Here is a 13902-nt window from a genome sequence, read left to right as displayed (position 1 = left end):
AATTAGGGAGGAGGTTCACACATAAGGAAGTTGAAGATGTCGCTCTTTAAAGGAGATGATGCCTTGGGTTTATCACATGGAAGAGACACGTGATACGGAGTTGACGAAGATTCCAACATCGATCCAATAGCTCCAACAAAAACTTGTAAAAGGTTTGCAATTGTTACGCGGATTGCCACCTTAGAGGGAACACGAGCATGCAATAACTTTGAGATCATACAACCTAGTGTGAGCCCATTCTCTAGTCCAGTTTTGCTAGTGAAGAAGAATGTTAGTTGACATTTCTGTGGGAATTATCAGACAATGAATAAAGAAATAATACTTGACAAATTTTCCATCTTGATGGTTGATGGATTACTGAACGAGTAGTTTGGGTTGCGATATTCTCCAAGTTTGATTTGAAGTTAGGATACCATCAGATTCGAATGCGGTTGATGAATATGTGCAGGACTTTATTTTGAACTGATGAGAGTCACTACGAATTTTTGGTTAAGTCGGAATGATTGCCAAATTATGACGCCACATGGGAGTTGTAAGACTGAATTTAGTACCAATTTTCTCTTTTCCATGTTGAACATAATGTGTTTTATTAGGAGGGGAGTAATGTTAGACCGACACCATAACATTTTCCGCCGCGTCGAGCTTACCAAATTATTTGAAGACTTATAGTAGGCGCAAGCCTAAATGGGCAATTTTGTCTTTTGTTAGTTGTTATTATGGTGTATAAATATGGTTTATTAGGTTAGGGTTATGCTATATGATTGTTGTTTGTAATCTTAGGGTTAGGGTTTGGGAGAGATCGCCAACCTCTCGAATTGTGGTGTTTATCTTTTATGTATTTGGGTTGTGTTATTTTGTCTTGTTGAAGTAGAGTATTTTATTTGCCCTAATCTTTGTGAAAGATTGTCTTCTTATCAGTTCCTTTAGTTAAGTAGAAAGAAACATTTGTATTGGTGTGCACTATTTCAGTGGTAACATCTTTTTACCCGTTGAGCTAATTTTGAATAAATAAATAACTCTTTAGTTCATCTATAATTAACATCAACTAAAAACTACCCACTTTTCAGTGGTTATGGTTGTAGCACGTTTGGCCAGTTAGGCTCCTGCTAGAATTAGAAATTGAAGATACTAAGGGTTTGTTTGGGGCAGCTGCAGCTTATTGAATAATCTGCTAGTAAGGAGCTGATCCTAATAAGCCGTTGATCAGTAGCTTGTGCGGATAAGTTGACTGACTGTTTGGTTTATGCTATTTGAAAACAACTAATTTATAACTATTTCTAGATAAATGACTATTCCGCCCCTTTTCATTTAAGTTTCTGAATAAATGACCGTTATGAATCAATCGCAGAGAACAATAAGCCACAAACCTCCTCTTCTGCTTAAAATCCACATTTTTCAACTCACATTATGATAAAGATGGAATCTTGCTGAAAAAATTAGAGTAAAAAAACCATTTTTTATCTTTGAAACAGAGTTGGCTGATTATTGATTATTAGCTCTCTGCAAGGGGTTGCACCAGAATTCGGTGCCAAAGAACTTCGACCACATTTTTTCCTCCATCTCTGATACCTTCCCACCGGCAAACTCCGCCAGAAGCTTGCCTGGTTTTAGACGCTCCTTTAAGATCAATGACTTCTTCCTTGCTAGAGCTCCGCCATTTGCCGGTGGCCCGCGTAACATTGGGAAGGGAGGGATCGCGATTCTGCGATTCTGCGATTCTGCAATTGGAACGACGACAAGAAATGAAGGACCCGTGTAATAGGGAACGACAACGCGAAACAACGAAGGGAATGGCGACATGGAATGATAAAGGGAACGGCGATGCAGAACGGCTGGGGTCGAGCGTGGAACAAAGGGCAAGCAGGTAAACGTCGCAGTAAGAACGTGGGTCATGGGATCGATCCCTCGGCTGCGTCTATTAAAGAAATCCGATCGGCATTTTAGGATACACAGATAAAACGTGAAAATTAAACGTATGAGGTGCGTTTTCAAAACGCAAACAGAACGTATAAGCTGCCCCAAACGGGGCCTAAATATAACTGCCTAGTTATTGCTGTTCAAGGAAAATATAATAGGAAACAAATAAAGGGGTGAATAATCACAATTAAGAGTAAATAAATTAAACATAATTATGAACATATAAATGATCCTCTGCCTGAAATCAAATATTCTCTAAATATAAACCTTTCATGGTATTATTTTCCTAAACGTGCGTCATATGCCAATACCCTCTTTCAAGCAGGAGCGTGTATTTATTTGTTACCTCTAGGCTATTAAATGAATGATAAAACAATATATGACTAGGAGCTTTGATAAAAATGTCCATCACATGTTCTAAACTAGAAACATGATTTGTAATAATCTTCTTGGAAAGCATTATATCATGTATAAAATGATAATTGATGTTTATATATTTAATTCATTGGTGAAAAATGGGATTGCTCTCAATAAGATGATAGTATGATTGTCTCATTATCGTGGAAGGTGATGATTTACAATAAAGCCAAACTCTCCCAAGTGTTTTAGTCCATATCATTTCATTTGAAGAGTGAGCCATAATTATGTATTCAGGCTCTTCGTTGGATCTATTTATAATAGTTTATATCTTATTTTTCTATGTGACAATGTACATACAACTAGGATATAATATCCTAAAGTAGACTTTTTATTTTCAGTGACAACATAATTAGCCTTGGAGAAAGCATCAATATTTAAGTGCAAGCTTTTTATAGGAGATTTTTTGATATATTTGAGAATAATAGCTTCCCAATAATTATATTTTGGATTTTACATGTGGTGGCTAATAATGCCAACATAAATGAAATATCGGGTATATTAATAATTAGATAAATCAACTTATGATTAACCTACTGAGATGGGTCATCCAATAACTCTTCATTATCGGAGTGGCATGATTTTCTATTGGTGTAATAGATGGCTAGTAACCAGATTTTTTAAGAAGATCAATAGGGCACTTCTTTGAATGAGTGACTCAACTATATAAAATAGTGCACTCGGGTATTTCTATTTGGCCTTTGAATTTAGTACAATTGGGTTAAGCTCCTATGTAGCCATTGCCTATTCTTATGCAGTCAATTTGATTCTAGAGTATCAAATATCTCCAATTTGGTTGTTTGACTATACTAAATTATCTAAATTAGGATTAAATTTGGATCAATTTTTTCTAGTTGAGGAATTAAAGTTGTAACAATTTTGTATCATAATTTTTACACGATTGGCCACTTTGGATCAATTTTGTGTAATTGAGAAACTAAGTTGGAGAAATGTGATACTTCACAATTAAATTGCCCACACTCAAATATTTAAGGACTATTTTGGAATTTAGTTTAATATAATCAAATAGTCTGTTTGAACGTCAAATATGATTGCATCCAATTTGTTTGATCCAAAATTATCTATGGTAATGGACAGACGCTATTTACAAAACTCACAAGTTTCTAGAAGAAGTTTGGGTAAGGAGAAAAAAGAAGAAGATAAAAATATAGAGCTACATAAAGAGGGAAATTTTTATCACTTAACTATGAAATATTGGGTGTTAAATCTTCTGCTCTGACGTGACCCCTCAGATCTGCATTTATAAGGTTTTTGGGCATGGTGGAGGCGCCACATTTGAATCGAACAAATAACTAGATGATATATTTGTTACAGATTCATGGACATTGTGATCAAAATACAATTGGCTTGCTGCACTGGGCGAGTGCTTTAGAGGTTTTGCTCGCTAAAGATGTTGCTGCTTTTATATAGGCAGGTTTATTTTGAGTCCCCCAAGAGAGCACCTTTGGGGTGGGCGAGTACCCTTTGATTTTGGTGAGTACTATTTGAGCTTGAATCGTCCCAACTAGGCAAGTACCCTGAGTTGGGATGAGTGATTTTGAGAGCTTTGCCCTTGTGACTTTTGAGAGCTCTCTTGGTTCCCGACGAGTTCATCTTGTTTCTTCTTCTTTATCCGAAACTGCATAGTTGGAAATGCACAGTTATTAAAAGAAGAGAATTCTTCACTGTAATCTTAAATTGATGGCATGGTAACTTCCTACCCTGGGTGACCCTGACGTGTCATTTGCTTTGATTTTAAACGAAAGTTAGTTTATCTATTTAAGGGTGAATTTAAAATAATAGCAGAGTATAATATCAAAATGCTTCTTAATTCTCTTACGAAGTTGTGAATGAAGTTTATTTTGATTTAGGAATTGTTGGTCGGATATCTCCAAAGACATGGGCAGCTATGGAAATATTTTTGTCATCCTTTGCAAGCGAAGATTATGAGGAGATGGCTTCTGCATTAATTGACATGGGTGCTACGGAACAGAATGTTGATGTTAAGGCCTTTGCAAGAGACCTTGAGAAGATTTTTGCATCCATACAGGTATGATAATAAGATTTTATTCAGAACCATTCATTCATTTTTCTACATTAAAATACTTATTTTTATATTTGTTTATATATACTTGGAGAATCAAAAGAAAAAGTTTCTATAAATAAAAATTGTTGGTGGTGGAGTAATAATGTGCAAGAAAAGATAAAATATAAGAAGTTACGTTATAAAAATTGGTTTAATTGTAAAAGCTTAAAGAACTGAGAAAATATCAAACGGCTCGCAGAGAGTCTAAAAGAACTATCTGTGACGCTAAAAATTTTGCTTTTAGTGTTCTTTATGATAGATTAGATACTAAGAGGGTGAAAAATATATGTATAAACTAGCTAAACAAAGAGAAAAGAAAAGTAAAGAGAAAATAAAAGTAAAGGTTTAACCCAACTAAAGTGTATTAAAGATGAAAATCAGAAAGTGCTTTTCATAGAAAAAGATATTCAACATAAGTGGGTGGGTTACAACATAGAAAAAGATATTCAACATAAGTGGGTGGGTTATTTTGATAAACTTTTTAATGAAATTTCTGAAAATACGATCGACATTAGTGATCTTAATCGTTAATATAAATAAAACGTTTCATTTTTACCGTCGTATTAGTAAAAAAGAAATTGAGGCTAAAGAAAATAAAGGATGAAAAGTCTGTAGGACTTGATGATATCCCAATTGAAGTGTGAGAATATTTAGGAGAATTGAGAGTTTCTTGGCTGACTAAACTAAAAGATGCTCGAGGAGTGGAGAAAGAGTATTTTGGTCCCCATTTTTAAGAATAAAGGGGATGCACAAGAGTGTGCAAATTATATAGGAACTAAGTTAATGTGTCATATTTTAAAATTATGGGAGAGGGTAATTGAACATAGGTTAAAACGTTTTACAAAAATTTCTCATAATCAATTTGTTTTTATGTCGGGCAGGTCTAGCATGGAAGCTATACATTTATTGAGAGGTTCGATGGAGAAGTTCAGAGATAATAAGGAGGATCTACATTTGATTTTTATTGATTTAGAAAAAGCTCACGATAAGGTTCCAAGAGATGTCCTTTGGAGCATTCTTGAGAAGAAAGGAGTTGATATGACTTATATTCAAGTCATTAAAGATATGTATACTAGCTGTTACTTGTGTTCAAACTGAAGGAGGATTGACCAAATATTTTCCTATTTTTGTTGGATTATCGGCTTTAAGCCCATAAAGCCCATATCTTTTTGCTTTAGTTATGGATGGTCTTACTAGACATTTACAAGATATGTTTCCTTGGTATATGTTTTTTGCTGATGATATCCTTCTCATGGATAAGACGAGAGAAAAAATTCAGGAAAAACTTGAATTATGGAGGTCTATACTAGAGTCTAAAGGCCTTCATATTAGTAGAACAAAATTGAATATATGGAATGTAATTTTAGTAGTAGTAGCAATAGTGACAGAAGTGTAACTTTTGGTGATCAAATTATTAAAAGGTGTGAACGATTTAGATATCCCGGGTATGTTGTTCAAGTTGGTTCGTTGAAATGGAGGAATGACTTGTGTTTTTTGTGTGCAAAAAAGTACCGCTTATACTGAAAGAAAAATTTTATAAGAGGGTGGTGAGACCTACAATGCTCTATGGCGTTGAATGCTGGCCTTTAAAAGAGAAGGCTAATACTAAGTTAAGTGTTGCCGAGATGAGAATGATTAGATGGATGACTGGCTTTACACTTAGAGACAAAATGTGAAATGAATATATCTGGGATAGGGTTTGTGTAGCCTCAGTGATTGACAAAATTAGAGAGGGTCGTCTTAGATCGTTTGGTCACATTAAACGTCGACCATCAGATGATCCGATTAGGAGAGTAGATGTTTTAGATTTGACTTTTGTTAAGAAAGACAGAGGTAGACCTAGGAAGACTTGGGCTTATTGTATAAAAAATGATCTTAATTTATTAGAACTAAATGAAAATATGACACTAAATATGATGCAATGGAGAAAAAGGATTCATGTAGCCGAACCCACATGTTGGGATTAAGGCTTTGTTGTTTTTGTTGTTGTTGTTGTTTTATATATATATATATATATAGACCACCTAAATCTTTTGTATCACATAAAAAATACCACTATTTTAACTTTTAAAAAGTGAAATAAAACTTTTCATGCATAGGTAAGGTGGTATGTATATAAAAATTGAAGTTGGTATGCTAGGTGCTTAAATGCATATGAATGGAGTGGTAGCATGTAAATCTTCCATTTTTTAATGAGCAGATTGCTCGAAATTTTTCTATCAAATCTTATGGAAGCATGATAAGAACTTTTTCTGTCAAGAGTGTAAAACTAAAGTTAGGAGACTCCAGTGCCTTGTCTCGCTGTCAGTTTTAATTGATTTATTCAATCGAGTTGCAATATAGTGTACAGTTAAATAACCACACGGAATAAACAGAACCATAACATGCAATGTTGGAGAATAGTAAGCAAGCAGCAAATGTTTTTACAAACTTAAAAAGAAGAAGAAAAAAATAAGGGATTCTAGGACTCTTTTAGAAGTTCAAGAAGTATATATATCCTTCCAAAAAAGTAAGGGTTTATCTGTGTAGCTAATATGTAGCGTTCCTTCCAAGGCCACAAACTGCACAGTGTTGAGCCAGTGTAATACTGGAGTTAATGCTATCATTAATTAATCCTGTGGTCTAGGTTTTAGTTAAGAGGTATATATATCCTTAATGGTACTAGGGACCTCATAGCCAACTCTCATAGCAAACTTTGACAGAGGCTAGAATTGTGGCAGTATTTAAGCAGAACTGACTCATGCAAGAAATTTGACTGCCTTTGATTGTCATGAAGTGACAATATTTTATCGTAAATTTCTCTGACAATAAATAGAAAATTTCTATAATAAAGAATATTAGCGTGCAAACAGAAGGTGGGGTTGTAGCTAATTAAGAGTCATAAAGTAACAATGAATTAGCATGTAAGGCAAGCAGAAGAGGCGGTAACCAACCTAGTGGGCAAGTTAGAAAAAGTGGCAGGAAAGATGAGTTGGTGATAAAACATAGAGTTGAAAACAATGATTTGGCAACAAAAACAAGGGACAAAACATAGTGATGTTAGCAAATGGCAGCCCATGAAAACGGTATAATGGGAAAAAGTTACTTCATGTGCTAGAACTTCTGAACTGCACGAGTAGAGATTGGAAGTCCATTAGATGAGATGAAACCATGTAGTGAAGAGTCAAACTTAACAAACTTTTCAAATTATTATAGAACACTTTCCATTTGTAAACATGTTTAACATTTAATAAGAAAATGATAAACAAAATATAATAATGGAACTTATTTAGATCACCACTTTATATGGTTTTGACATGAGCATGCTTCTTGATTTTCATTAAAGGATATTGTGGATTGTGTTTATTCTATCCTGTGGGTTTTTACCACTGTTAAGTCCAAGGTTGAATTTAGATATTTGTTAATCTGAGAATCTCAAGAAATATCTAGGCTCACATGCTTAAACACAATATGATACATTTGTTACATTGATGAATTTTATGGCTCAACTTGAGAAACAAAAATAGAAGAGGATTAAGAGTTCGAGGGATGATAATGATTTGGAATTTTGCCTTTTTGAGTTCGAGGACATATTTTTGAAAGAGGGTATGGTTAGGTATAAATTCATTGTGGGTAGTCTCCTTAGGGAAATGTCGTGACAAAAAAAAAAAAAAAGGTTATGCACTTTTAGAGGGGGCCAAATGTATGTTGTCCGATGCCAACCTAATCAAAGTTCCTTAGGCAGATGCTATTAATATTATACTATTTTGTGAATAGATCTCAATCTACCACTATTGCGTTGAAGCTTGGAGGATTTGTGGGAAGATCATCAATATTTCGCTAGTCTTAGTGTCTTTGGTTTTTTTGCTTGTATGAGAGCTAAAAAATATATATTCCATGTATGCATTTGGATTGATGGGATAAAGGCTTTAGTGTATGGATTTAAAGTTACTTGAGTTTGTAATCACGTTAAGTTTAAGTATATTGTTATTGTAATAAAAGATTGAATAGGTAAATGATAGCTCATCACCAAGTCTATAAATGAATTGAGTTGAGCTGGTTTTTTGTCTTATTTAAGTTTGTTCGTTTACTGTTGTATTGAGTTTGGGGCAAGCTTGAACATGATCTATGCTTTAAAATCTTGTTCAAGCTGATTTATTAGTTTTATTACCGACCTTGAGCCATAATATAGCCTAGCTAATTATATATTTGATGCTAGTGATTCAAATGTATAGCCTAATTCTTAAGTGTCTTTGGCTTTTTTTCTTTTTCTAAGAGCTAAGAAATATATATTCCTTGTGTATGTTTTTGAATTGAGGGGATAAAGGCTTTAGTGTATGGATTTAAAGTTACTTGAGTTTGTAGTCACTTAAGTTTGAGTATATTGTGGATGTAATAAAAAAATGATTAGATAGATGATAGCTTATCATTAGGTCTATAAATGAATTGAGTTGAGCTGATCTTTGTCTTATTTAGTTTGCTCGTTTATTTTCGTATTGAGTTTGGGGCAAGCTTGAACATGATCTATGCTTTGAAATCTTGTGCAGGCTTATTTATTAGTTTTATTGCTGACTATGAGCTATAATATAGCCTAACTAATTACATATTTGATGTTAGTGTTTTAAAAGTATAGCCTGATTACTTAACAAGATTGAATTTAGATTTTAAATAAACTGGCTTAATTCATTGGTTTTATTTTAGTTGTTTTATGTAGTTTAGATATTAATAAGAAACTTGTTAAGTTTTCACAGCTAACTATTTTAGTTGTTATTTTCTATTACTTATATCTATAATCATATACATAATTTTTGAAGTGTTTAAGATATATGGAAATTGATACAAAACCTAGATAAAGTACAAAAACAAGTAACTAAACCTTCATGAAATGAGCATTTTATCTAGTGCGTAGTGAGTTATTTAACAATAAATAAACATATTTACAACCATAAATGAATAATCAAATCAATATTTAAATTTGTTCATTAATATGATAAGATTTTAGAATTGGGGTTTTTACATACCAGCCACTCAAAATTTTAAATATAATATTTAATACTAGAGTTAACCTAAACCACAATTAAAATAAAAGTTTTATTGCTGAAATTCGAAAGGGTTATAAACGATGACTCTTGATGGTAGGAAAATAACAACAAAAATATAAAAGTCACCTTAGGGCTAGGGCGAAGGCGGTGAGCACCGGCTGCACAACAGGTGGGTGCTGGATTGGAGGTTGCAGTAGTTGCATGGAGCCTGAATAGGGGCAGGCTGGTGGCTAGTTATAGCAGGTTGTAGGGTTGAGTGGGGACTAAGGCAACAGGTGGGGCAGGATATGATATTACGGAGAGCGGGTTGAATGGTGGGATGGGCTATGGGAGTAGGTGAGGGCAGGATGTGGGATTACGGGGAGTAGATTGTATGGGAAGATGGGCTGTGACAACACGTTGGGCTAGGATGTGGTGTGACAGGGAGCAGGTGTTTAGTGGGAGTGGGTCACGACAATAGGTGAGGGAAGTATTACAACACAGTAGAGTGGGGTAGGGACTGGTTTAGAGTGACATGGTGGGTTGGCTTGGATGTTGAAGGCAACAATGGAGTGGTAGATGAATCACAGCAGGGGAGGGGATTGGGAAAGTGGATTGAAAAATGAGAAGGGGATGTGAAGGGAAGTTGGGGTAGATAAGTGTCTTCTGCGGGATCAAGTTACAACCGGAGCACCCATCGAACCTGTGGGGAAGATCACCACCTCGTACGAGTTACAACCAGAGCACTTTCCCGTCGTTGGATACAACCTTAGGAGGGAAGACAACCCCCAACGGCTGATTAGGATAGAAATATGAAATCTGGAAGATAAAAACTGAATCTTAAGACAACAAACAACATATGCATAATAGTACCAGTTAGAATAGGAAGGAATCAGAATAAGAAGAAAATAAAATTAGGAGTTAAAATATGAATGAATTAGAATAGGAATGAAATAGAATTAGGAAGGGAATAAAAAAATGCAAGGAATAGAAGAGGAATGAATAGAAATAGACAAGGGAGAGAGATAGGATTGGAATAGAAGTAGAATAAGTTCCCTCTATGGAAGGGAGTAAAATAGGAAATCGGGAGAGAAAAGGGGTGGCAATTCCAGCCCCCATGAAGGTTGGCCGGTTCAACTAGCCACCCAACAAGCCCAGTGTTAGTCTCCGGGGGTTGGAGGAGTTTTGACTTCCTTCGTCGAAGCTTCTGGCTTCTCATAGCACGTAGTCAATTCAACTATGTTGAAGGTAGTAGAGATAGTGTAGTCTCCTGGTTGGTCATGTCGGTGTTGTCATTACACAACATGTTTTTATAGAACAAATATGCATTATTTCTTGGCACGTTTTTGAGCTAGAGCTGTATATAGATGTAGGTTCCCACAATGTCACTTAAGCTCTCAAGGCTGGAACATTCTCCTGCTTTTCATACTCAACGGATAGGTCCTGAATCCCATTGAAGAATTTCCTTCCCCATCTAGTTTCTTGGACAAATTTCAAGACTGGGGTTCGTCTCTCCTACTTTGATATTGATGGTTGGTACTGCCTATATTTCAACTTTTTATCCTAATTTTAGTTTTATGGACTTTTCTTTGCTCACATCTGTCTATAATATGGGAAGCCTTATTTAACACTACACTCTGATGCTGGTGCTGCGATCCTTGGACACTAATCACTTTATTTGGGCAATATAGTGCGCTGATTCGAAGGGACACCCTAACATTAATAGAATGATTTAAATGACTCATGCCATAGTTTTTCAATAAAATTTTTATGCTGGCTGTCTACTGCCTAACGTAACCCTCAACTTTTTGCATCCGGAACTTGGGAATCTGCAATGGTAGTATTTGAAAATTTGTTTCATGGAAATTTTACATTAGATGCCCCATATGCTGCCTATTCAAATTGTAGACTTTGAAATTCTGGGCTTATGCTGTTGAGGTTTCCTAATTAGATTTTGAATAAAATTAGGTTTGAATGAGATTGCAGTTTGGAATTAAATTCAATCGATATTATGTCAGTAATATCTACTAATTTATGAATGAACGCCTATGAATATACGTTCTAGGGTACCTGATTAGAAAATTTTAATTGAATGAAATTTCTTCTTTATTTTTTCAATTTGGTTGTATGATTTCTTTAAGTGTATAAAAGTGTGACTAGTTGTTTCTATGGATTATTTGTATGATGTGAGGCCTACATTCTTTTGGCGAATTCTTTCTTTGACTAAATTTTTATATATGTTTTGTTATTGTTTTCCTATTGCTCTTGATATTGTTCAAATTTGAGGCAACTAGAATTCTTTTCGTGGCGAATAAATTGTTTGTTGTTTGAGTTTGAATTTTTTTAATTAATTTCTTCATATTTCTTCAATGATGACATTATTGTTAAAGTTTTAAATCTCATATTTACTATTTTGCATTTAAAGAAAGTAACTTGTTGGTTTGTGGTCTATGAATCCTAGGTTCCCTTACCTGGTCTACATACATCATATAATATTGGTTGCATTATGTAATATTAACATATGATATCATTGGCATAATTGCAGAATCTTCCTTTAGTTTACCCAACATTCTTTTTATCACATGTTTCAATAAAATTTTACTCAAGTCGCTCAGTCTTAACTTAGTGGGATAAAGGTTTATTGCTATTTTTGTTGTAGTCTTAACTTAGCAAGTTATATCATGAACCTTCAATTTGACAGATCCAAGATATGTAAACCCGTTGCACCTTAATATCACCTTAACATCTAATAATATTTACTCAACCATTATTTAAATTATAATATCTTAATCTCTTAAACCTTTTGTCCATTTTAATTTCCAATCATTGCTCTAGATGTCTCACTCATCAGAACTAGTTGCGGTGGCACGGACACAGGTAAACAAATCTGGGAAAGAATTTATAGAATATTTTTCATTGCACTTGGTAGTTTCTACAATGCAGTCTTACAAAATAGTCCACCCTGCACTAAAAGTCTGATATAAAGTGAAAAGCAAATTAGAAAGATATGCAGTACTTTTAGATTAACAATTTACAATATCAACCTTACATTATTTATCTGCAACCATTTGAATATGCATGCATGATTACTTAGATTAGTCTGCATGTTCTGGCTATGTAAAAGCTAATCCAATAAATGATCTTGTGGGGGAAAAAAACCAAATGGCTCAAACAGTAATGATGTGTAGTCCACAAATTAACTTCAAAACCTGCTTGCTTTCACATTCGCATAAAATTTTTTTCTTTATTCTGACAGGAATTAGATACAGAGATTATGGTGGCGACTTCTAGAGGACCAAATTCACGAGCAGCTATAGCGGCTAATGTTGTCGTTGATGAGAGGCAGATGAATGCATTATTTCTTGATGTGGTAAGCTGCTTCAGATTTAATAATGGGGCATCTACATACATACCACACCAATATTATGTATTTACATATCTAACACCTAAACATTCATATTTATGTGCATAACACTCAAATCTTTTAACAACACAAAAAATTCCAGTTTTCTTTTTTTAATGTAAAATACATATTTTCATGCATAAATTTATGACACCAAAGTGTTATATAAATGTAAATTTCAAACTTTGGGTGTTAGATATGTAAATACGTAACAATTGTGTGGTACGTACGTAAACTTCCTTAATCGAATCATTAAGTTTAGACTTCCTCCACCACCTCCTCTCCAATCTACTAAAAATTTGCTCCTGAAATTGAACTTCCCGAACTAAGAATTAGCTGATTTGCAGGTCCGGGTGAGCGAATCATATGGTCTGAGATTTCCGAAGGAGTTTGCTTTGCTTCTGAAACAACTACTCTACTTTGATCGCTATACTCGACTGCTGGCTCCTAAATTGAACATGCTTCAGGACCAGAGGATCACTATAGTTTCCAACCGAAGGACAAGAAAATAATTAGTTGTTTATAGAAATAAAGGGAATGTATATGACAATTAAGTGTATGAATATACTTAAAATCAGGTGAAAATTAGAAGAAATTCTGATTAGTGGATCGTGGCCGTTGATTGAGTTTGATGTTTTATTTTGTAGCACACAATTCTCATGTATTTATATATCTCACTCGCAAATTTTCATGCTTACATATATAGTGCATAGGAATTGTGTATGTAAATGTGACGACCTGACTTGATGCCTAGAATTAATAAAGGAAAGGACTGCGGTAGGATGATATTAATATTTCATGTTATTTTTCATAATTCTTTCATAAATTTTTAATATATGAAGAGTCATTAATTCACAAAATATAATAAATTAAACATTCAGAAATAAAAAATATGATTTGAAAAGCACGACTCAAATCCAGTATTGAAGTATGTGAAGGAACCAGTAAATAGAAACTACAAATGCAATGTAACTATTACAAAATAGCTGCACTTTTCTTAATGTAAACCAAATTTCTAATATCAGACATATAAACCTAAAATATTTTCTCTCCTAAAAGAAAATATTAATTTCAACTAT

The 13902-nt window shown here is 34.1% G+C and overlaps 1 protein-coding gene across 1 annotated transcript in view; it reads left to right on the top strand.

Moving 5' to 3' along the window:
* The window catches only part of LOC110027355 (uncharacterized aarF domain-containing protein kinase At5g05200, chloroplastic), a 79605-nt gene extending 66007 nt beyond the window's left edge, over positions 1-13598 (top strand). The window contains exons 9-11 of the mRNA XM_020728742.1: positions 4206-4384; positions 12677-12790; positions 13171-13598. Of these exons, the coding sequence (XP_020584401.1) occupies positions 4206-4384; positions 12677-12790; positions 13171-13335 (458 nt within the window). The 3' untranslated portion in view covers positions 13336-13598. The remainder of the gene's footprint in view (positions 1-4205; positions 4385-12676; positions 12791-13170) is intronic.
* The last annotated feature ends 304 nt before the right edge of the window (positions 13599-13902 follow it).

The sequence above is a fragment of the Phalaenopsis equestris genome, unplaced genomic scaffold, assembly GCF_001263595.1.
Source record: "Phalaenopsis equestris unplaced genomic scaffold, ASM126359v1 Scaffold000425, whole genome shotgun sequence".
NCBI lineage: Eukaryota > Viridiplantae > Streptophyta > Magnoliopsida > Asparagales > Orchidaceae > Phalaenopsis > Phalaenopsis equestris.
The sequence above is the reverse complement of the archived record's forward strand: the minus strand, read 5'-3'. Positions and strand labels throughout refer to the sequence as shown.